The following is a 25,310-nucleotide window of genomic DNA, read 5'->3' on the forward strand; positions in this document are numbered from 1 at the left end:
AAAGAGCTTGGATTCCTTCAGTGGACAACCAAATTGCAGCTAACAATAAAAGCTAATGAATATTGAGATAATAAACACTGATAACAGTAATTCCATTAGAGACAGTACAGAAGATGCACACATTAATAACTGCCCTGGCAGGTCTGTCTCTGCTTGCAAGTCGGCTTCTCTAATTTCACCCGCCCCACACTCTGATGGAGGCGGGGAGGAGCCTGAGCAGTCTGATGGTCCCACAGGATCTCCAAATATTCTGGCAAATTCTGGTTGCCGCAAACACAGCAGTGTGAGCGAGCTCTGTCTCCGCTCAGGAGGGGAGGGGATTTCATGCTCTTTCTGCTGTCATTCCCGCTCCCAGCACCACCCACGCTGAGAACCCAGAGTCTTCTCTCTCACATCAAATAGTCTCAGCTCAGAACTCCCGCTCCTCTCCTCGGGGTCACCTCTATATCTCAAAACTACAGACACCTTTCCTTAAGGAAGTCATGTCTCATGCCTGCCCGTGCTGCTGTTCCAAAGGTTATTCCACCAGTCTTGCCAGATGAGCCTCCTTTACACACTGGGATTTCCTGTGGGTAAACCTTTTTCCCCTGACCAGGGGCTGAGGGTGTTAATGTCTCTCTACCCCTAAAAGCAAATCTCACTTCAGGCACTGAGCTCTCATTTGCACCTAGGTAGGTCAGCACCTTCTGCACAGCTGCTGCCAGCACCGAGCAGGATGAGAGCCCTGCACTGCTGCTGGAGCGCCAGTGCTGTGTCCCCAGGCCAGCTTGGTGTCCCTGGGCCAGTGCTGGCTCTGGTGGCCAGTGGCTGGGCTGGCTTCTCTAGACACCTTCACCCAGCACCCTCCTGCTCCAACACTGCCTGCCTTCCTGAGCCTGCTGAGGGAGCAAGGGCTTCTTCGGGAATCCTCGCGCTCTTCCCAGAGACAGAGCAGACCAGGGCTGAAATGTTACACATTTCATTCTTTCTCAAAACAGGAGGGGTAAAAAAAATAAATCCTTGGTTTGTACAGTGGGCTGAACCTTGATGCCACACTCCTGTGGGAGCTCAAGGCAGAGCCCTCCCTTGTCCCTTATCTCCTCTGGAAGGAATTCTCTCCCAGGCCTGGCAGCACCCCCATCTCTGCTGTGACTGAGAGCACAGGCACAGCCTGCCCCACACCCTGCCGAGGGGGGCCCTGAGCTAGCCCCTGCGCCCAAGGACAGGCCCTGACCTTCCCTGGTGCAGAGGGGATGTCCAAGGCCGTCCAGCTGGTCTCTGGGCTCACCTTCACATGGACACAACTCTGGGTAAATACATTTTTTGTGTGTGCCTGATAGAAAGAACCGAGCTGTGCCTGGCTCTGCTGTGGTCTCTCTCCTGAACCCATAAACTTTGCCAGGATTTGAGAGTCATTCAAGCTGACCAGATGAGAACAGAATAAAAATATTTTCAACTCAGACCTGTCATCATCTCTGGACTGTCGATAAATCTGTCTGGTCTGTCCTTCAGCTGAAGGTTCACTGGGAAGAGATGGCTTTTTTCTGCTGTGTGGAGCTGCACGCACATAAAAAACATAAACAAAAGCTTAGGAAACAGTAAAATACAAGGTTCCATACACATACTACATGGATTAACATTCCTCATAAGGCTTCTCTGACCACTGCTTTTCAGTATGGGAGAGTGTCATCTTTAGCAGAGAGAGAGGGAAAGCTATTTTCTGTTTTAATTGTTTTGCTGAGGTGCAAACAAAGGGCACCAGGACACAGTGCACAGCCAGCGAGAGCAGAGCCCTTGCTGCTATTTTTAGCAGAAACAGAGAGGAAAACTAATCAACTGGCCAGTCTGCACCTATTCAGCAGTAGGCTACAATAAGAGTTCTGCAGGTGACACGATGGAAAGCGCTCCCCTCCAGCTGCTACTTGTGACATTCCCATCAGTGGAAGCCCAAATGTTTGCTGTGTTTCAGAGGTGCAGCTGGCCCTCCAACAACCACACACCGCTCCTTGATGGGCACGTGAGCATTTTCTCAGGCCAGTTCCTAGCTCAGAATAAAAGCTACATAAATAGCAACATTGAAAGGTAGCCAAACGCTTTGCCTGAGCTGAACTCTTCCCATCTGGAAAGGTAAACAAGCAGCTCCTTCCGAAACCCCAGCGGAGCAGGGGCTGGCAGCCCACCCCCCAACTCACCAGCACATGCGCGCACTCCACGGTGGAGGAGTTCACCCACCGGGCTTCGAACGTCCTGTCCACCCCAAAATGGCACTCCAGAGCCGTCTCCTGCGGGGAGACAAGGGCAGAATGGCTGCAACAACAACGTCTTGATCAACCCATATGGCAGGTGCCGGGTTTCACCGCGGTTCTGCCACCAATACCTGAGACATGTCTCCCAGTCAGGAGAGCAGAACCCGACTCTGTGAGTAGGGCTGGGGCCAGCTCCATTAATGAATGGACCTAATTAATCCTGCTCTATTACACACCCACAGCTTGCTGCCATCAAGTATCATGACCAGGAGTGGGGCTTCCACTCATGGAGCCAAGGACATGTGGCACACAGACCAAGGGATGTGTCTGACCCACGGCATGTGCAGACCAGGAGACATGTCTGGCTGGGCTACACTCTTGCTAGCCCCACCAGCACGGTACGTGGGTTCCTCTGGACTGGGGTGTTTGGAGCTCATGCTGCAATGCAGAACGAGAGCCAACATGGTCCCAAGCTGCCTTGCACAAGCCAGCCCAATCCAGTGCATGATTTGGGCTCAAAGCCACCTTCCTTCTCCTCCCAACAACTGCACAGAGCAAATCTCTAATTCAAATAAGGACCCAGCTGGGAGTATGTTCAAAGGCAGATTCTCTATGCTGTTTTCCTGATAACACAAAGATGATATCCTGCCCTGACTTACTGCTGTGGCTGCGTTCTGCAGGAAAAAATCCCATCTCCAAGCAGGTTGATGCTCTACCACTACTGAGGTCTAACCAACCTTTGAAAACCAGTGGATCAAATAAAAGACATGAAAGGGCCAGACTCCTGGCAGGCAGCTGCTGCTCAGCAAACACACATGTGGCCAGGAGGGGAAACTGGAATCTCCTCCAGCACAGGGCTTGTGCCCAGGAAGCCTTTGCCCTCAAGCTGCCCCTGCCCCCCAGCCAGGGGGCAGTGTCCCCTTGACAGCCGAGGGTCAAGGCACGTGGATCTGATGCTCCAAGCTCCAGCAGCTTTCGTGAACTCCCGTAGAGAAGTAGAGAAGAAAGGAGAAGGAATGTGGCTGGTGCCCCAGGACAGCCTGTGAATGGTGGTAGGAGGAAGCCAGACTGCCAGAGCCTGGAGCCATGGTGCCTCAGCCCCTTTCCTCCTGACTCCATTTCCTACCAGGCTACATAAAGTATTGCTTCCCCTTCAGCCACCTTCAGCATCCCCAGAGGAAGAAGGATTTCTCGCCCTTGCCTTGCTGATTGCAGAGGGCACATCCTCCTTCACAGAGGCTGGACCCACGCAGGAAACAGAAGCTCAAACAGGCAGGGAGAGCTCATTGTGCCCCCGTGCTGGAGGGCAGGGTCTGGAGGAAGCGATGCCTTGCACAGCGAGCTGGCAGCTCCAACAACTCCACCAGCACTTCCAACCTTCTCTTCTCCCTGCAGGAGCTGCCTGGCTGCCCAGTGTACCAGTATCCTCTGCAGGGACACAGCAAGACACGACTCAAGGGCCCTGCTGAAGGCCCGTCTGCCATGCAACCCCACTCGCCAGGCGGGTGGCGGCTTCCCACCAGTGCCCCTTGTGAACACAACAATTTCAGCTGCCAAACCAAACGGGGACCAGCCCCACCACCTGCTCCCCAGGCAGAAACCAGCTCGCACTGAAACCTCCTTTGGCTGACCTGGCTGCCCTGCTGCACACCAGCCTGGGCTCATCTGAAGCTTCCCCATCTCTCCAGGAGCTATTTACCTTAGAGAAAGTGGCATTGGCCAGTGAGATCATAATATCCCGAGATACTCCCGTGGGCATCGGGTCCAGCGAGGCAGGCACAATTCGTGGACAGTCAATTTTCTTCTGTTAGGTACAAAACAAGAGGGGAAAAAAAAAGAGGTGAGCTGGGTGCATGCTGAGCACCCCTAATGATAAGACAAGATGACACATCAGGTCACTTGAAAATACTAGCTTCACTGCATCTCCGAAGTCCAATCTCACTGTAACCAAAGGAAGTGAATACCAAAACGGCACCGTGACGCACAGAGCGTAGCACCACGTGGAACCTGCCTCCCCCGAGTCACCAGCTTTATGTTCAGCCCAGTGTGGCACTGCCTTAAAATCCACCCCTCCACCAGCAAGGTAACCGTGGCACAGTGGCTGGGCTTCCAGGGCAGCTCATTGGCAGCCATGGGCCAGCAGCCACAGCCAGCCAAGGGAGGAGGGCAGCAGGGATCCCCCTTGCTCCTGTTGGGCTCTTCCACCAGCTCGGGAACGTCGCAGCTCCCATCCCCTGGGCAGTGGTGCTGCCAAGCCTGCACTTCCATCTTCCAGCACCGGAAAAAAGGCCCTCCCCAGTAAACAGCAAATGCACATGCGCTCCTCAGCTGCCACCCTGGGCACCATCGTGCACTTCAATGTCAGAGGACAGGGCGTGAGAGACACTGAAAGGAGGCCCTGCAGCCTCCAATGGCCAGTCTGCTGGCCTGACCCCCCTGCCAGCAGGAAGCTGATGTCTCGCACATCATGATGCATGTTTCTGCAAACCCCTGCAAAGACCCTGCTCTCCGGCGGGCTCCCTCCTGCACAGCATCAATGCAGAGGCGCGGGGGCTGCTGTGTGCACCAGCGTGTGCAGAGGAAAGGGAATAAATGAGCTGCAAGGGCTTCAGCAAGGGGATTGCAGCAGCAGGACAGCTGAAATGAAAGGCCTAAATGAAGCTGAAAAACGATTTTTAAAGGTCATCTGTCCCCCTACTTTTGTTCTCACTTGAAATTGATGGCTCAGATACTGAAGCTGACTCAGAATTCAAGTCTGTATGACAAGCCCATCCTGTTCTCTCATGAGATGTAAATGGTACCGCAAAACTACAGCAGAAATGAAGCCAGATTCTCCATTGCTCCAGGGCACATCCACACTAATGCCTTTGACACTGGAGCCATTGGGGTAAAAGACAACAACGTTTTTGATCCATTATGCAGAATTATTTGCAGCAGGCAAGATTTCCTTCCCACATGCCGTAGGGGTTACCCCACTGTGACTCCACTGGTGACACAGCCTGCCCACCCAGTGCTCAGATGCCCAGCAGGACACATCCCCAGTGCTGGACATCCAGTGAGCATGAGGTTTCTCTCTTGCCTTCCTCTGATGAAGCTGCAGGTCAGGAAACTATCTGGGAGTGCTTGTTTGACTGTGGAAAACACACCTAATTCCTACCAGGACACTCAGCCAAACACAGTTGGTGCCACCTATAAACAAGGAGATTAAATAACAGAGATGCACATAAGAGAAGTAAAACAACAAAGCAAAGCACTGGGGAGAGATTTCAGTCCCAAGCCTCTTCTAGGAGAATCAAGAGTTAAAATTAAGCCAGCGGGGCCACAATTGAAAATTCACGTAAAAGCTCCTACAGCCTGGTGTGTCCTTGCATGTCACAGCAGCTGGCGTAGCTTCCTAGAAAATACACTTTAAAGGACTGATTAACTTGTCGTCTCAAAGCCCCTTCTCCTGCTGTTCATCAGTGGCTAGAAATAAGAGCTTTCCAGCTGATTGTATCATTCATGTCTGGATCAGGGCAGAGGGTCTGATGTTTAAAATGCCCTGGATGAAGCCTGTGACGTTGGCTTCCCAGTGGACGAGTTTTCAGGTGCAGTCATGCCAGCAATGGTTTGTTTACTGGAAGCTCTGACTGTAGGATGAGCACCGTGTTTCCAGGGCTACAGAGCACCTCGTCCTGCAGGCTGCTCATGGAAACCAGCAGGAAGAGCTAAGAAAGGCACGGAGGTAAAATCAGGAATGTGCACAAGCCAGGTGCAGCATCCAACCCAACTGCACCCCAGGAGTAGATCAGAGGCAAGAAAGCAAAGATAGGCATGGTTATCTGTAGGGAAGGAGAAGCATGGTTATCTCTGCCAGAGGGTAGCCCTGGATCTCATTGCCTGCTCCAAGGTGACGGGAGCAAAGCAGGAAGGCTGGGTGCAGCTCTCCATAACATGTAGGCAAGGCTCCTCAAGACCCAAGCCCACCACCCTAATCTCCTCCCTCTGGGCTGAGGGACAGCTGTTCCCCATGCCAAGCTCCGCGTGCCACGCTGTCCCACATGGTCCTCACAGTCAGGATTTGTGCGAGAAGCCCCACGGGCATGGCAGGAGGTTTTACCCCCACATACTCAGTTTTACTGATTGTCTTCTCACCAGGAGCCCTGCACAGGGAGGGAACAAGACCAGGCTCTGCTGTGCAGGGCAGTGAATGAGGGGGCAGCTGGATGTGGTAAGATCCTGTCCTCAAATCCACCACAGCATCTCCTCAGACACAGTCTGGCAGGGACAACGGGTTGGGCCAGGAAAGCCCATCACTCCCTGCTCTGCTGGATAACTGCTTAGCCCTGCCTTTCCAGCAGCAGCTACACTTAAGTCAAAGGAGACAAATTATCTCAGGCAATTTTAGCTTTTGCCAAGTTGCAGGATACGCAGCACTTTGTCATGGAAAAAGTCAATCCAGGGACCTTCTCCAGGAGTCCTCTCACAGCCCAAGCTCTTCCTCTAGATGTAATGAGCAACACGCTGCGCAACAGCCATGACCAACATGGATGGAGGACCAACCCATGGGGGTCCCCATGTTTCCAGGGTTCTCCTTCCCTGTCCCCTGTGCTTGCAGCCAAACACGTCCTCCCTGCTGGAGAGGAGCAGATGCCTAAGCCCAAGGGTGGGACGACTGACATGTGGCCAAGCTCCCACCAGCAATGAGCACAGGGAACTGCTGGAAGAGCTGAGATGAGAGCAGAGCACCGCTGCCAAAGGGATATTCAATTTACAGTGTAAAAGCTTGGCTTGAATCTATGGCAGATTGATTGCTAAAAGGCCAATTTTATTTAAATTAACTTCAATTTAAATTTCAGAAGCAGGAACACACTGAGCCTCTGGGTTATTAAAGCTGTAATTTGGAAAGGGGCGATTTTCTCCTTTAGATGAGCACCACCAGCAGTGCTCCAGCAAGTTATTAACACCCCACAACAGCCTAGTCAAAGCTAACCGAATTGTGAAGGGTTGCTGGTTACTGCATTGTGCAACCCAGGATGACGAGGCGGGGTGGCAGTGCTGCAGATGTGAGAGGGGAGGCAGAGCCCAGGGATGGAGCCCGCTGAGCGCATCAGGAAAGCCGAATGCTCCAGCCAGGCTGCCAGCACACACACCTGCAGGAACAGCTGTGGTCACCTGCCCCACACCTGTCCCACCCCAGGACACCAGCAGAGGAGGGTGCCCCAGCTCCAGCCCCAGCCCCAGATAAGCCATGGCCAGCTCGTGCCAGCAGCTGATGGAGACACAGAGCTGCTGAGAAGAGGGAAACCACAGCAACAGCCTGGAGACATGGGAAGGTGTCCCAAAGCAGGCAGGTCTGATGGGCTTTACCTTCATCTGCAGCGCGTCGTGGCACTGCGAGTGGTTGGAGACACAGGTGTAGGTGGAGGGACACCAGTGACACTTCCACCGGGTCGAGAGGCAGCTGGTGCATCTGAAATGGGAAAGGTGCTGTGAGAAGAGCAGATCTCGGGCTGCACAGGGGGACACAGTCCTGGGAGGGGCATGACTGTCTGTGGGTGGGACTGGACCGCTCCCCTGCAGCCCACTCTGCCGATGAGGGGCACGTGGAAGGGGAGACAGGACAGAGAGAAGGTGCCCAGGCCTCCCTCACTCCCCAGGGATGGTGAGGGAGCCCAGCTCTGCTGCCTAAGGGTGAAGAGAATGAGCTTCACACAAAAATATTATTCACATGGAAAAAAACCCAACATGTCCAGATGGCTGCAGACGCTGCGAGGACCCTCCTGTGTCAGCCCCTAGCAGAGCAGCCCCTGCAGCCCTGCCAAGCCCTGCCCACGCCCCTGCCCACCCTGCTCAGGCTGTGTGTGTGTACTCACCCACCCCACAGTGCCCACCTGCCCACCCTGCCCACTTACGCTCTCTTCGGGTAAATGTTTCCAGTTCTTTTGCAATCGTAGATGGTGAAATTGGCCTGGATAATGTTTTTGCTGTTGACCCGCAGAGCGGCTCCGACAACCACGTGGTCTGAGAGAATCAAGCCAGAGGATATTGGGTTGCAAGAGCCTCTCGCTCATGCTTAGAAGACAAGACAGACCCTTGGGAAAACAAGGGCTAAATCTGATTTGTTTTCTCTAGGGTTTCCTCCGAGCTGCATTTCAGAGCTTGGACCATTCATCTTTCACCCTCTGACTTTCAGCTCTTCCCTCTTAAATCAACACTTTCTATCACCTTCCCCAGAAAAGAACATTGTGACTTTCAGCAGAAAACTCCAGCATGTTGTGCAAGTGTTAATTAACAGAGTTAATTATTGTCTTTGCTTACAGTTGGTGCTAAATTATATATTTTTTTTAAGGGATAATTAAAACATGTTAGTTATCATGTTTTAAAACCCCGCTCAATTTCCCCATGACAACAAACCCACAGAGAAGAGTGGAAATCCCTTTTTTGGCTACTTAGCACGCTATACTAACTCCCCCTTCCCCCAAAATTGCTTAATTTATTTTTTTTCCTTTGCAATTTTGCCATATAAGCACCAGGGACAAGAGACAATGCCTCTTTCAGAATATGTACAATAAATCAGCGCAGTGGATTCCAGAAATTCATTTGGACATTGCTGTAACCAACAATACAGAACAGTTAATGATCTCCCATTCTTTGGATAGCTAAGGAGAAAAACAATGCAGCTTTATAAACTTGCCTATGAAAAGTGGGATTTTCAAAAGGACTGGCTAATTCTTCTCCTACAGAAGTCAGACATTTTCAATAGAGCATTCACTTCAGGCTTGAAAGATGAAGATTTAACAAGCACTCAAGTCTGGAATGAAGCATCAAACTGCTCAGAAGGAGCTATAAAATGGGGCTGTCTCCATTACCAAGTGCCAGTATCAGATCTGGCCAGCTTGGCCATCAAGGCTCAGCTGATCTCAACCAGATCTGCAGGTCCTTGTCACCTTGTCACTTGGAATGCAGCTCCATGGAGCCTCAAGGTGGGTGTCCCCTTCAGTGCCACCTAAAAGCAGGGTGACACTAGAAGACCTCCATCTGGCTTTTAATTGCATAACTGGGATTAAGTGTTTCTGAGCTGTCTTTAGGTACACAATTGCTCTTCTTCCAGAACTCCTGAAAGGTAGTGCATGTTCAGGAGGGAAATTAGCCAAAAGCATTTGAAAGTATCAATATAAATAAGCATGTTATTTCCCCAGGGCTAAAACATTTTTGCTCTGGTACTTATTAAATCTAAAACAGAAGCTCTAACTAGATAAATCTTAATAAAATAAGTACACGAACTGGCTTTTAAAATCTGATGTTTAAAACGAAAATTGATAGCTTTGAAATACTGTCAATTCATGTTAAGATGGTGGAACTCCCACGCTTTAAAGTCACATGTCCTATAAAACAGACGCAGTTTGGGCCTTTTTTCCCTGTAGGTGTTATCTGTGCACACAACAGGAAAAAGAAAAAAAGACTGAAAAATTGTATCCACAAAAGTGGACACAGAATGACCTGAGCTTGTTTTCCTCTACATACCTTGGTCATCTGGAAACGTTGGGTATTTCTCACGTGGAAGCAAACTGCAATAAATGAATTGGTTCACATAATCTCCAGCCACTCTGGCTACCGTGCGGATATTATTTCCATAGTCACATGAAATATTTGTTCCGTTCAGGTTCGGGATAGTTCCATTTATTTGTATGATCAGGGCCTACATTTCGACAGAAAAAAAAAAAAGCAGTCAGTTCCCACCAGTGCCCAGGCTGTGCCCCAGCCACGCTGCCTGCACCAGCAGCAAACACCAACCCTGCTCTGGGCACCCGACCCCTCCTGGCCAGGGACAGTGACAGGAGGCACAGAGCTGGAAGGAGCTCCTGGCAGGAGCCCTTGGCCCCACGGACTGGTGCAGGGGTGTCTTTCTGCCATCAGCCTCCAAGGGAAGGGACAGAAAGTTTTGCAGAACGGGAGTGCTTTTTAGGAAGGTGACTCAGGAAAAAGCACAGACATGGAGCCGAATCAGTGCCAGCGTCCCGTGGGATCTCCTCTGCAGCTCTGGTCTGGGCTCTGCCCCAACCGCTGCCTGTTTGTGAGTGATTTCCCCATGATAGGGCTGGTCAAGAACTTTGGCAGAGAGAAATTTCTGTCACTGGGAGAGAGTCTGTCTCTAAACAAAAAGTGTTTTGATGAAAACATTTAAAATATCATTAAAATATTGTTAAAAATAGCAACCACACAAAACCAGAAAACCAGCTGATCTAGCTGCCTGCAGCTGATCTTCTGCATTTTGAAATTTTGCAGATCTCTCCAGTATGCTTAATGCAGCAGCTTACAAGTCCCGTTTAGGGGCTGAGAAGCTGATGTCCTGCAGGCTCCAGGGTGTCCAGGCAGGAGGTCACCTCAGGTGCTTTGGAGAGCCTTGCCCAGACCCCGACAGCTCTTGGCAGCCCAGGACCCGCAGCCGCGCGGAGCCCAGCTGCAGTGCTGGAGGGGCAGGGGTGTTTGCCAGCCCTGAGAGCAGGTAACAACTACATGGGACATGCACAAGGTTAATTTGGTATTCACACCAAACACACCGGGTTCTCTTTGTCGATATTAATCTCAGGCTCCAGGATGGTCATGGAAGGGCACTGCTGCACTCCCTCGCTTGCACTCGTCCAGAAATTGGCCCCTGTGAAGTTTGTGCACTCATGCTGCAGAGAACACCTGCAACAAACAGGAGAACAATTCGTCTTTGATTATTTTTAAAACAACATTTGTTAACACCAGGTTTAATTCTGTAAATCCTCTTTCGAGTGCCAGTTGTCTCTTACTCCTGAATAATAACTGCAGGGGTAAGAGACAGCCTCTCACTGAGTGCTGGCTCTCTCTGTCCCATGGTTGGATGCCTGCAAGCTATTCCTTGCATGGGCAGCTGGCTGCAGCGTGACAATGCAGCCACAGCCAAACCCGGGCTCTGAAGAGCATCCCAGCCATCTGAGTACGTATTTCATAAGGAACAGGCAAAGACTAATGGTAGTGTGACTACAGTGTGGCAATACAAAAGGCACCAAGAACTGTTGCCCAGGCTAGAAGGCCAAAGGACAGGCCAGAGCAGGACACAAGCTCTCCTACCTGGTCTCCATGGTGCACCACCCGCAGTAAGCGTCAGCGGCGGCCAGGCACTCCGTGCACGTCAAGTACTGGTTGCAGGCAGCCACCTTCACCCGCGCCATCTGCACAACAGCACAAGTGTTACACCACCACAACAGCACCCAACCCCACTGCTGCCCCAGCAGAGCCTGTCCCAGCCTGGGACACGTTCCTGGGGCAGGTCAGGATGGCCAAGGGACAGGGCTCGCTGCTGCAGCACGAGCTGCCCCTCGCCAGCCACACCTTGGCAATGGATGTGAGATGTCAGGCTATGAAGAGTGACACCATGCCTTCCTGATGCATCAAGTGGAGATGGACTCACAGCTTGTCCCCTCCTGTGAAAAGCTCTTGCTCAGAGCTGCAGAAAGCTCCTTTCTAGACAGCTGAACACTATCTGGCTATTCACAGAATGACCAGAAAGCAAAATCACTCTGGAAACCTTAATTTGTAAAGAAATCAAAGGACCTCTGGGGCCTTGCTTGGCAGGAGCCAGTGGAGGAAAATAATGTGTCAGTCTCTGCTTTTACCTCCCTCAATTTCTATACATTTGGGAAGGAAAACTGAGTCACTATGTACAGCAGATACTGGCAATGCGAGGTGCTGAGAGCCCTGAGCTCCCATCAGGCAAGCGCACATCGGCGGTGGGCTCCTTGGCCTGACCCCACTTCACCTGCATCACTTTGCTGCTCCCCACCACCATGGTGCTCAGAAACCCCTTAGCCCAACCCTGCCGAGCTCCTTAAGAGCTCCTCACCATGCTATGAAAGAAAAACTAACTCCTCTGGTTTCCTGGAGAAGAAACAGACAGAGGCTGGGATCACAAGTGCTGCATGGGGTGTTTGATCCAGCCTGAGCAGGAGCACAGCACAGCCTGGGAGCAGAGCTGAAGCATCAGCTAAAGAGGCATCCTAGGAGGGCTCTGTGAAATTATAATGGCCAATCTGCAGGGAATTAGGGCTTAGAAAATAGAAATACAACATACAACATTTGTGGTTGTGCATCTGTTTTGACAGATTAAAATGTAATTCAGGACAAACCACCAGCGCCTGGAGCGCTCAGCTCTTGTGTTCCTGCTCTGCTCACTTGAGGGAGATGAGCCCGTCTGTTCCTACCTGCTGCGGTGCTCCTGGTCTCTGCAGAGAGCCCTCCTCCTACCCAGCCCTCCCGCCAGCCAGGCTGAGCACAAACTGCCCTGAGGATCATTTCCGACAGGCAGACTTTTGTCTGCAGGATCTCCCAAAAGCCTCCTTAAAGGCTGTGTACTGTTATTTTCAGGTGTCTGTATAGGAACAACATCTGCTGATTTCTGCACCCCCACAGGTGGGATCCATTTCTTTAACTTTCACTCTTCTTTTTACCTGGTCACCACCAAGACCAGAAAGCCTGACAAGCCAGTCTGCTCGGTGGGATCCTCACCCTGCAGGAGAATGGACCAGCACAGGGACCTCCCCAAAAAGCCCTCTGACATCCCCCCCCCCCAGAGCTCTGCACTTCTTGGCTCTGCCCATTAATAATAAAGCAAATTTTATTGCCTTCCAGCTCCCATCTTAAGGCTGAATGCTAAACCAGAAACAGGATGCTCAAAGGACTATTCTGCTGAAGACTGAAGGTCTCACCTGATAGGAGGTCATCAGATAGAGGTAGGTGGAATCAGAAGGGTCAAACTGCATGATGGGGTGGACAGGCTCTCCGTAAGCCACTGAAATGGATCTCCTGCTAATAACCTTCATGGTGCTGTCCAGATTAATCTGTAATGAGAAAAAGCCACTCCCTGAGACCATTTTTCAAACACTATCGGAGGAAGACTATTTTTCCTCAGTTATAATCAAGAATCAAAGTGGCGTCTAATGGCATTCCACATCTCCAAGACTGTACATCTCTACATGCTTCACCAGCTGCACACATGGAGCTCCTTGCACGTATGGAAAATAAGTGTTGTCACTCCTGGCCAAAAGAAACTTCTATCCCTGCTGCCTCCAGAAGACCATGGCAGCTGCTCAATCCCACCTTGCCATGTGAAGCACCAGCTGAAGTGCTGGCAGTGATGGCCAGAGCTGCAGAGCATCAACCTGCCTTTCAGATCCCAGAATGTCTTGGCATTTGACTTGAAAACTCAGCAAATTCAATGTGGCATTGCTGAGAGGAAATAACAATAGGGCTACACAATTTCTCCTGAGGGTCACTTTTCAGCTTAAAACAGAAAGGGAGCGAGGAAAATTCCTGTCTCCTTACTAGCAAGGGAAGGCAATGACTGTGAGGACCAAGCATGCCTCTGCTCTTTAAGTCTGGATTAATTAGTTAACATAGGATGAATTAATTCTCACACTAGAGCGGCACCAACATGTCCTAGTAAGATAGCAGAAGCTCAAAGCAGAGGGCTTCCCTCTCCTAAGAACCAAATACAAGCCCTGCAAGCTCCTACGCAGAAAAAGAAATGAGCTATCATTATCCACATTTTAAAAGCTAGCTGTCCAGGAGCAAAATAATTTGCCAGGGATCACCCAAGCCGTCCATGAAGTGAGTCCCAATGCCTCAACTTCAGCTTTGTGACCATCCCCTCTCCCTTTCTTGCTGAGGTTTCTCTGTGCCCGGCTGTTTCTAGGTGCTTACCCTGGGTCCCCCCACCTCCTGGGCTCATTCACCCCACGCTGCCATGGCTCAGGTGTCTTTCCTGCACCAGAGGAGATCCCTGAGCAGTGCCAGGGGCAGGAACACCTCTTTCCCCACCAGAGCAGGGCTGGGTGGGCTAAAGGACATGTGCTGCACAAGCACTGGCAGGAGTGGAGCAGGCTGCAGCTCTGGGCAACTCCACCACAGCACCTTGGCAACAGAGCTGGGCACAAGAGCACTGGGCAGCACAGACCCTTTCCACCCCAGCTCTTTCCAGGGCACTGCCCCTGCCACATCTCGCCCCAGCCACCACTCACCGAGTGCTGATTTTTCTTCCACAGCTGCTGGATGTGGCACTGATAATGGTCCTCACCAAGTGCCCGTCTGCAGCCTGATTGATTCCCCAAACATACCCCTGGAAGCCCTAATGGCTGCTGGCAGGAGCTAGTCAAGCACTGTTTCTGCCCCTTTGCTGTCTTTTCTCAGGCAGCAAATCTGAACGATAACTCACGCAAAGTCTCTTGAATCCCGTGCCAAATAACAAGGAGCCCTGAAGGTAAAAGGGCTTCTGGTTATGCAGCTGTGTTGTAGAATTAGATTAGAGCTATCTGAGCAAATTATCCTAGCAAAGGGTAGCCAGGAGCCTCTCCCTAATGGAGCCTCAGCAGATAAGGCTGCTTTCTTGGGGATGATAATGGGAGCAGAGCTGTTAATACTGTGTGAACAGGGGCTGCGCTGCGTGTGACATGTGCCCCCGAACTGCACCTGCCCAGGGTGCCAGTGTCCCCCCTGTGGGCAGGAATCAAAGCAGTCTGTTTCTTTGTGATCATTCCCACATTTCTGCCAGGAGCACTTGGATGCAAGGGGAGAGACTGTGTCAGTTTTCCTCTCTCCAAGCACTTTGATCCAGATTTTGCACTACTCATCCCAGGCTGAAACAAAGCAGTATCAGCCCTGTCTCTGCTCCAGGGGGTTTTGTCTCCTCTTCTCTGTGGACTTACAATGCTGAGAGCACACCAAACTGTTGTGGCTGGCTGGAATCAAAACTTCCTTTGGCAAACTTCAAGCACCAAAGTCACTGAACCTTGGCCTAGCTACTTGGCTCTGGAGCCAGGGCACTGCACTGCCCTGCACCACCTCTGGCATGTTACTTAAAGCAGAACCCCATCAGATGCATGGATTCACACCTGCCTTGAACTCAGCTGGGATGAAGCAGCTCTCAGTGATGCTCCTGCCTGCATGGAGCCTTCAAAAGCCACCAGCTTACAGGGACAATTTATCAGGAGAGCTGTGGATAATTCAATGCTGCACAACAACACTTCCAGCATAGGGTTCATCAAGATTATCCTGCTCATGTGGCAGCCTTGAAGAGTAATTAACGGCCACCAGTCACCAGGCAGCATATATCACTGCACAGATCACGGCAGCATCCAATTAGTTCTCCACCACCAAACACAAGCAGGTGTTTGGACAAACTCCATGAGAGACGCTGTCCCCTGCGCAGATCAGAGGCTGGAAGGGCCCCTTCCCCCTGCCCCCACTTGCCTTCAGGAGTCCCCCGCTGGCTGTGCCCAGGAACACCACCGTGTAGTTGTTGACGCTGGCGACGGCCACGGCGGTGAGGCCGCTCTGGGTGAAGATGGGGGTGGCAGTGACGGGGTGGACGATGGCCAGCGGGTGCTGCAGGTGTGCGGCGCCGCAGTCCAGCTGCTCCGGCTGCAGCTGCGGGGAGACAGGACAGGTCGAGGGGCTGCGCAGACACCGCGTGTCCCCTGTGCCTGTGGGGACACACTGTGTGCAGCCCTGGGAAGGTCCTCGCTGCTGAGTCGTGGAAAGGGGAGATGAAAGTGGTTAACAGGGATAGGGAGCCGCGGTGTGTCCCCCCTTCCCGCGGGGCAGCCCTTGGGATTGGCCCTCGGGAGCACAGGGAGCCGTGCTCAGCGGGGTGGCTGTAAGCCCAGCAGCCATCTCCAGCCCCTCCCTTCTCAAACGTAAGGTGAAGCAAAAAGTTTCTCCAATAAAAGAACTCAAAATACTATTTCTCTGCAATAAGTAAGGAAGTGACTGAGAACAGAGATGAGGGAGGGGCAGAGGGGAAATGAAAGCTTGCTGGTGACTCTCAGGACTAAATCCTGGCTCTGCTGTTGCTGTTGCTGCAGTCAACAGTAAAACTTCCACTGGTCTCCCACTGGGATGGGAAAGATGCCAAGCAGGAGGAGGCACTGTGCTGTGGGACATGGGAGGAAGAGCAACAGCTGCAAACCTCTGCCCAGAAATGCTGGAGCCACCAGCCCCATCCTGCAGCCACGCACCATGCCCAGGGAGCACGTACAGCTGTGCCCTGCACCCAACACCTCAACATGTTCATTATCTGCCTCTGGCTTCTGCTTTCAAGCTGTTCATCAAAGCTCTGGGGGAGCAGGAACTGCTACAGAGCAGTGAAGTTCCCTGCAGCAGGATGGCAGGTGCAGCAGCTGGACTGGGTGCCCAACCCTGGCAGGAATGGCCCAGGGAGCCACTGCTGGACCAACGAAGGAGCCACCAGGGCTGGGGACTGGGGCCACGAGACACTGCCAAGGCTCCCAGGCAGAGGACAATTGTTAAGGACTCCTCATCTGAGAGCCCTGTCTGTGAGCAGGCATTTGGCTCATTTGGCCCAAAGCAAGACAACAGACTTCACTATCCTGCGCTAAATTAATTAGCACCGTTGTTGCATGACAGCAGCACTTGAAAGCAGGGTTGATGCCTCATGTTCCTCCTACCCTGCCAAGGCACACCCAAGATTTACGACCACTCTCACCCTGCATCCTCTGAGACACTCCTCATAATTTCTGCTCAGACAATGTGGATGGATTCAACAGCACCTGAACATCCCCATGGTCTCGCTGCCAACCACCTCCCTGCTGTCACTGGCAGCAGCTCTTACCAGGTGCTATGGGTGCAGCCAGAGCTGCTCCAGGGCCATTCCTGTGTTGTCTGCGGTGTCATTTCAGGGTAAGGGGACCTGCAGTCCCCCTGTCACCCTGCGGGATGACATGTCAACAGACACAGGTGCCTGTGGGCTGCCAGGGACCACTCCACACCGAGGCCTTCACTGGGGACGTGCTTGTGCAAAATCCCAGATGACACTGCTGGAGGCTGCAACCCACACCCCTAAAACTAAGCACATTTTACGCCTTAATGAACTCAGCCATAACACACATATTCCTTCCAACATAATCATCAGGAGCGCTAATTTAAGCAGAAAAAATGCAGGATTTGAGGCTATGTCTGTTAAGAAATCGGACCACATGCTCCCCCCAGGCAGGAGAAGCTGACAACCAGCCAGTTCAGCCTAGTCCCTCCTCCCTGGGTCGAGTGCACCAGTGCCTGTATTTTAATTCCCTTATTATAGTTACTATTTCATTAATGGAACCAGACTAAAATCTTCAGCTGTCCCCCCTCTCCAGACAGTTCAGAAGATTAGGCAAATCTCCAGGTTTTGCAGCAAGAGCGTGACACACAAGCAGGACCACTCCTCTGCACTGACCCAGGCTGGGGCACCCACTGCCTCGTGCCTGTCCCACCCTCCCAGCACCACCCATCTCTGGGGTCGGTGCCACCCTCCAGCAACGCAGAGGCAGCACAGCACTGCCCACACATCCAGGGTTCATCTCCCTGCTACCACAAACAGCAGGCTGGGTCCTCACCATGAAAACAGCCTGCCCTCAGTCCCTGCACCCCAGCAGACACCAGACCCCACTCCTGCTGCTGCTGCTGGTCACCTCAGATGAGAAGTAACAAAGACTGATTTGAAAAACTTCCTCTGCCGAAGTGAGTGCCAAGCAGGAGGCAACACTCAGAGCTGCAGCTCGGTCCACATGGGACCAAGACGAAAGGATGAAGTGTTGTGGACACAAGTGACTCTGCTAAATGCATTTTGCAGTTTTTTGGCATTTCATTCCATTAAAAAATAAAATCAGAGCCCAAATTCTTTGGTATCTCTCCCCCTGTAACTGGGCAATACAACTTTTTTATACCACACAGAGAATGCAGCAAGTCATCCATGTTTCCCACTTAGTGGTCTCTTCCATTCACAGCCAGACCTTTAGAAAAACACTTGGGCTTATTTATTTGTCTTGGGGATGATTCTCTCTAGCCCCAGGTCTTTACTGGTTAGAGCATTAAACCCCTGAAGCTCACAGGGCTCCTTCCTGCAGGGCAGCTGAGGCACAGAGGCTCCCAGGGCCCCGGGATGCTCAGCTCCTCCTCCCAGCAGCTGCCGGGACCCAGCGCCGGCCTCTGTCTTTGCCACCCTCAGCCCAGGGGACACAGCCCTTTCTTCTCACAGGTGGCTGAAATCCCGGGAAGTTCCTTATCTGCTGCGTCTGCCTGCTTATAAATCACACACTTCAGAGCTAATACCAGCGCAAAGTGTTTTCCACAGTAAACAGGATGTGGCTATTTGAGCACAGCCGAGCCTTGCTTTGGCCGCACACATCCTTCCTCTGAAACACCTTTCTTCAAATGACACCAGCTCTTCCGACCGGCAGGAGGAGACAGATGGTGCTTCCCTCTCGGGTCCCAGGGTGGGGTGACACTGCACTGCTGCTGTCTGTACCACAGCACCACAGGGACACCTGAACTCTGTCACGATACTGTAAACAGGACACAGCCAAGTCACATCCTTCTGCAGGCACCGGATCACTGCAGCTTGGGAAATCTCACTTAAAAGTTGTCTTATAAGCCTCTCGCCACACAGGATGGGTTAAATCTTGCTCCACCTTAAACCAAACTGCCCTTCTCTGAACAGGGAGAGCATAAACCCAGAGCTTTCTTCCAAAACCAATCTCTTTCTATCATCCACATTTTAAAAGAACCCTATGGGCATTTACTATATTGCCACTATATTTCTGCTGCACGCTCTGGATGCTCAGTAACTCACAGAAATATTGGGGCAGTCTAGATTTGAATCTTTCTACTCCCAAAACATTTGACTCTGAAGCTATCCAAGAGCCACCTCAGGTGCAAGTGCTGGCTGAGCAGGGCTGCTGTCACCAAGGAGGGCAGACTCCGTATTTCTGCAACATTTCACAAGGGATGCAAATCAATTCAAACCAAGGAGCCACATCTAAGAGGAGGGTTCATCAGATTAACCTCTGAGCATGATTGCAAAAACAAAGGGGGGCAGAGATAAAGGATTTCCAGCCACATCAGAGCTCAAGAGTTCAGCATTTTTCACGGCACGGGTTCAGTTCTTTATCCCAGGCCTAAAGGGAGCAAAAAAAGTGATTTTCCAGAATTTCCATTACAGCCCCCCAGGCCTGGGCGCTGCGCCCCAGAGGCAGGCAAGCAGGATGTCCCTTCGGGAAGGACGTCTGCTGGAAACAGAAGGAGGAAGAGGAGTGGTGAGGCAGCACTCAGGAAAACCATGAAACATACTGATTTCTGCATCCTGTGTTTGTGACCTTAAAAATAGTTCTTAGGCAAAGATGGAGTTTATTTCTGAATCAAAAGCAGGCTACAGTTCAGAAAAAAAGCCCCACAGCTCTTGCTTTCAGCAAGGCTCTTCTGACTCTGCTCCAGTGGGTCCAAACGCCCTGCAGAGCAGCAAGAGGAAAGGGAGCCCGGCCCCTTTCATGCATCGTATCAGAGCGGATTAAAGTGTTGGCTTCCAGCATGCCTGGAGTCCTGGGAAAATGACACAGCCAACATCCGATAATCCGCTCCAAACTTGTTGATTTGTGGGACTTAGCCATCATCTTCATAGGCTCAAAATTTGGCAGTTGCTCCCACACAACTGACATTTTCAGGCCATTAAAGTCTGTGATAAAAGAGCTCCAGTTTTATCTCTTGCCTTCCTTAACATAAACCATTAGGCTTTTATTAACATTTAGGTATGACTCAGGGAAATCTCTGAATGCAGAGAAAATAATAATCCAAATAATTTGGATACTGTCTCAGTAAAGAGAGGCTAAAAACCAATGTGGAAATATTGCATCGACACCATCGGGAAACGGGCAGAACAAGAGATGGTGACAAGCCAGACAAGCAGCCAGGACAAGCCCTCCTCTGTGTCGGGCAGAGCCCAGACTGGCCACGACCCCCTCCCCAGCCGAGCCCATTCATCCCAGGGCCCCCCCGCTGCCAGCAGTTTGTACACACACAATCACGCGTTTATCTGCCGAGTGTCACAACCAGAGCTGTCAAAACCAGGCTTTTTGGAATGCCTGGAGGAAAATGTCATCCTCAGAAGAGGACTCTACTGTTAAGGCACTTGAGACGCAAGCGGTCTGTGACTGCAGTGCTGCCACACGGGCAGGCGTTACCACAGAGCTCCTCTGACCTCCCACCACATTTTTTAGGCAATGGGAGGCAAATCATCGTGCGCTCTTGGCCAGTCGAGGCACTTGGGCTGAGAACCTCTGATAAATGAGTCTTGCTGAATCTTGCTCAAGAATCATCCTCACTAAGAAACCAGCACATGTCCTGCACAGCAGATGTCCTTAAAAAAAAAAGGCTTAAAATGAGCTTTGCGCCCTCATTTCACTTTTTATTGGAATCACAAGTTTCTGGAGTGAGGAAGTGGCAGTTTTGCTGTGTTCTGCACGTTAGCACAGTGCCAGCCCTGGCCCAGGGTGCTGTTTGAGCCACCAGCATGACACCAGTGATAGGCTGCCCAAACACTCACCCCTCTGCTCTCAGCAGCCACCCGGACCGTGTCCCAGGGTTCTCCTGGAACTTTCCATCGCCTTAGACCTGTTCTGCACTGCACAAGAACGGCTCAGGAATCTGCACAACCGGCAGCGTGCGATGCCTGGCAGCCCCGGCTGCCCGTGCCCCTGTCCTGCCCTTCACCCACTTCTGGGTTTGTGGCAACAGTCGAGGTGTTTGCCTGTGACGTGGTGACAGGCTGGGCAGACCGTGTGCCTGACACTGGACTCAGGCCAGGGCTGACCCGACGTGCTGAGCCCACCAGCTCCAGAAAGCAAACAAGAAACTGTTTTCAGAGACAAACCAGAAACCGTTTCCAGTGAGTCTGGGGAGACACGAATCTCCAGCCAGTCCAAGGCCAAATCGCGGCATCGCAGGGACCACAGCCAGTGTCACCTCTGCCACAACCACAGACCTCAAACCACCAATGTTGAGATGGTTTGAAACACCAGAAGACGCTCCCAGCACCACGTCTCAGCTCAGAGGCAAAACCTAAGCTCTGGCTTGTTCGGCAGCAGCAGCCTCAGTACCTCCCCTGCAAGCCTGGGAGAGTCCCTTGGGAGGGAAGACACAGTGCAGGGACCAGGACAGGACCAGGAGCTGGTGCAGGCAAAGCCGGTCGCTCTGCAACAGCACAGCCAAAGCTCAACAACAGCTGCACACAGAGGCTTCCTGCATACACCCTTCTTCTGCTGGGTCACATCAGGTGCAGGAGGAGACGGTGGGAGATGTTTGTACCAGGAGCGTTTTCTGGAGTGTTTGGAAGGACATACGAGCCCGAGGAGCCCCCAGTGGCTCCAGCCTCCAGCAGCACCAAAGCCAGGCACTGCAACTGGATGGTGTGACCACCCACTTGGTCTCTCCCACCACCTCCTCCCACAGCGACCAGCTGGACTTGCAGCAGCCCTGTTGTGATGTCACTGATGCAAAGCCGAGGGCAATGCTGATAAGAGCCTGGCAGGACATGCACAGGCCTCCCCCAAAACACCTTCTCCTGGGCTGGGTCCCCTTCTCACCCCCAGGACCCCGGGGTCCGGCAGGCGCGGGCGCGTCTCCCTGCAGAGAGCTGAAGCTGCACGTGCCGCTGCACGGGGAACTGCTCCAAGCAGCAAAATATTAAAAAGTAGCAGTCTTTTAACTGAAATTGCACATCCTTCATGCTGCCAGGAGGACTGGTCAAGCTTATTAAGTTAGCCTTCATCCTGCATTAAATACAATACTTCAGATTATGCAATCAAATCCGCCAGGAATGGGCAGGCAGAGGGATTAACAAACAACAGGCTCCAAAGGGGTTGTCATAGTCAAAATAGCATGTGTTTAGCAGTGAGGGTTTGTATGTCCTTTAAATTCCTGCCTGTTGGAACCGTGGGCTCCTCTGCCCCACTCCCCAGGGACACAGAGCAGAGCAGATCAGCCCAGCATGCCTTGTCCCAAGGACACACACTGCTCTGACAGCCCAGCCAACGTGTCCCCCTCCAAGCTGCTTGGAGTAAGATGCCTGATTTATTCACACTGTATTTTCTTAGCTGCTCTTTCCTCGGGAAAGCCCCCCTCCCGCCACTCAAGCTGTGTTTCTCATTTCGGTTGAGCTTTGGCTTCAATAACCAATCTCCAACTATTCAAACTTCTTCCCCCAGGGAGGAGTCCCAGGTGAATTGTGAGTTTGGCTCCCCCATCTTCAGGGGTTATATTTTTATTATTGCTACTACTAACACTTAGCACTTCACATGCTCAGAGTGCTCTGAAGGCACATCTGTGTGTTTCAGAGCTCAAAAAAGCATCCATTAGGGTAACAACTTCTTACCTAACACAACCAGTCTTTTGCATGTGTCAGTTCAAATATGCTTCATTTAGCAATAGTTTATAGTAAACGCTTTCCTGTATTTTCCTCGTTAGTTCTGCCAAATCAATTAAGCTCTGAGCTAATGAGCAGAGCGCTGCTCTTCCCTTATGCATCCCCAGCACAACCTGCCTCCAAAGGGCAGTGCTGTCCCTGCCGTGCCCCCATGGATAATTTCAAAATTTGTTAAAAACCAATGGTCCTACTGGATTCAGCAACTGAGCACCTCTCTTACTTGGTCAAAGTCAGGAAGGCTTTCCTTTTCTCTACCATTTCATATTTTTCTCTGCCTGTCTTCAAAATGTGTAGAAATGGATGTTTCCAAAGCTGTTTGGCAAGACCCACTGAGCTTTGCAGCTTGCTGTGGTACCCACCTCAGCAAAAATGGACACCACTGTCAGGTGATCCCAGGGACACAACAGCACAACCCCAGCTCCTCCCCAGAGCTTGAACCCTTTCTTCATCAGCTTACTGTACCATGGCCAAGTAGCCCTTCTGTGTCCAGGGGGAATCCCAGGAGGGATCCCAGGAGGGATGTGAGGGAACTTCCACCCATCCCAGCCTTCTGCCATGTGGGACTCCAAGGACATGCACAGTTCAAACCAAAAGTGTGGGGAGGAAATAATCTGTGCCAGTTGCTCCCCAGATCTCCCCTCAAGCAGAGATGAGCCACAGTTTCCTTCCCATCTAACAACCTGCAACACTGAGTCCCAAAAGCCTGACCTGAGCTTGTTCCCAGAACTGGGTAGTGGTCACAGCTTTTTAAGGAACCACACAAAACAGCCACCAATCCCAGTGCCCCTGCACAACTCACAGTCAACATCCTGACCCAGGGGATATATTGAAGGATTACAGGGACTCAAGAGTCAAACGGCTTTGAAAACTGCTGTATTACATTAAAAACCTTCATCTTTTGCTTCTCCTCTTCTTCATCAAGTGCTATCTTTATACTGTAAACTTTTCCTAACTCCTCCTAAAAGGATCACTCTACACACAGCTGTCTTCTAGAACTTTCCAGGGTTTCCATGGCCCCTTTTAATTATTTTAATTAATTGACGAAAAAGTCAATGGATGCTACCCGTCGCTCAAAGCAAGAGATTGCACAGTCTGCCACCTCCTCCACTTGCTGCAAGGTGTGAGATCCTGACTTGAAAAGAAAACAAGAACTCGCAATTATTTCTTCACCAACTCAGTAAAATCAACAACAAAACCAAACACAAAAGCAAAGCAAAGCAGATCCTCCTGCATGCTGGGGTCTGCTCACCCCCACACCCTGTGACCCTGGTATGTGTGCTGGGGACAGTGACACAGCAGCACTCCAGTACTCAGGACCTCAATCCAAATCCTGATGCTGCCACACATCTGACCCACAATGAGGCATCAACCAGTGGCCTCCTGCCACTTCCCCTGTGAAAAGAGGGCAGTAACACTCCTGGCACAGGCTGGTGCCTTGTCCCCAGGGGTGACAATGGCTCCTTCCCAAGGGGCACAGTGCAAGCTGTGACACTGCCAGCTGCCAGCCACCTGCCCCTGGCCACCGAGCGGTTTCTTCCTCCCAGCCAGGACCACTGACCCCATCCATCACCTCCTCACTGTCCATGGGCAGTCACACCCCTGTGCAGCCCCTGCAGCTGTGACCCTTGCACGTGCCGTGCACGAGCCCAAGCTGGAGCACAGTCACGATGCTGTAGGTAGCACTCCCGTGGTTTTAACTGATTGTTTCCAACTGCTGCCAGTTCTAGCTTGCCCCGTGTTTGCATTAGATTACCACAGGCAGGGGCTCAGACCTATTATGTTTCCAACAGCTTACTGCTCCCAGACCAGAGTATCACCAGGGTGCAGCTCCCTGCGAGCTGTGTTTGAACACACGCCTGCTGGGGTTTACACGGCACAAGAAGGTGCTTTTACAGCATCCTCAGCACCCGTCCACATCTCTAGGTGCCTTATGCACCTCTCCAGGGGCCCTCAGCTCCACCAACCTTCTTTCATCAGGTACTGATGCTCCAGGAGCAGGCAGGTGCTTTGCCCTGGCCTGGAGCCACTTTCATCTCTCACCTAAAGCAGCCCAGCTTCTGATTTCCAGGCACAGAAACTTCTGCCACTTTGACCGAACTTCCCTTTGCAACTCAGGATCTGTTTGAGCTTGAGATGCAAAGCAGGGGTGAGCCCGGGGCCCCAACAGGCACATTCCCACCACCCACCTCCAGCTCGGGGGCATCCAGCCACTCCCTTGGAGACTCCCCTGCTCGGCACAAAGCGCGGGGGCCCCCGGCACAGGCACCCTGGGGAGCTGAGCCTGCCCTCCCAGGAAGGACCAGACTCACAGCTCCTGCTCTCTGCACCCAGCTGCCTGCATGCAAGCAGGAGGTTGCATCTCCACAGACATTCCCAAGGAAACATCTTTGCAAGACGTGGGACTCAGACTGTGGCTTGAACCTCTCCTCTGGGGCATTCCAGGTCCTCCAATTCCTCATGGACAGATCAGCCCCTTACCACTGAGCCTCTGGACAGTGGCTTGGAGGGACACTGGCCTCCCACTGCTTGTAGAACAATATCCAGAAGCAAAGGAAGCTATGGTGACAACAAGAGCACGGTGCAGCTCCACAGTGACGGGGCATCTGCACCTTCAGGAGAGGGAGAGCAACTCCACACAGCACCGGCCACAAAGAGCAGAAATTAAGCCTGCTATGAGAACTCCTGCTTCATTTTTAATGGACAAATTAAGTGCAAATTCCCAATTTCCTTTGTGTGGCTAATCCTCCAAATTTATTTGAGTAGATGTAAGGTTAGAGCACATTTATTTTCATGTTTGAAATTTCTAGATTAGTATAAAGCAGCACTTC

The 25,310-nt window shown here is 51.8% G+C and overlaps 1 protein-coding gene across 1 annotated transcript in view; it reads right to left on the reverse strand.

Annotated features, from left to right (window-relative positions):
- PLXND1 (plexin D1) overlaps positions 1-25,310 on the reverse strand; it is a 69,234-nt gene that overhangs the window by 38,115 nt on the left and 5,809 nt on the right. Inside the window, exons 2-11 of the mRNA XM_051627580.1 lie at positions 15,480-15,656; positions 12,941-13,072; positions 11,307-11,407; positions 10,769-10,898; positions 9,732-9,906; positions 8,120-8,228; positions 7,575-7,677; positions 3,925-4,029; positions 2,172-2,261; positions 1,443-1,536 (exon numbers count right to left, since the gene is read on the reverse strand). Of these exons, the coding sequence (XP_051483540.1) occupies positions 1,443-1,536; positions 2,172-2,261; positions 3,925-4,029; positions 7,575-7,677; positions 8,120-8,228; positions 9,732-9,906; positions 10,769-10,898; positions 11,307-11,407; positions 12,941-13,072; positions 15,480-15,656 (1,216 nt within the window). The remainder of the gene's footprint in view (positions 1-1,442; positions 1,537-2,171; positions 2,262-3,924; positions 4,030-7,574; positions 7,678-8,119; positions 8,229-9,731; positions 9,907-10,768; positions 10,899-11,306; positions 11,408-12,940; positions 13,073-15,479; positions 15,657-25,310) is intronic.

This window comes from Apus apus, chromosome 9 (assembly GCF_020740795.1).
Source record: "Apus apus isolate bApuApu2 chromosome 9, bApuApu2.pri.cur, whole genome shotgun sequence".
In the NCBI taxonomy this organism is placed as follows: domain Eukaryota; kingdom Metazoa; phylum Chordata; class Aves; order Apodiformes; family Apodidae; genus Apus; species Apus apus.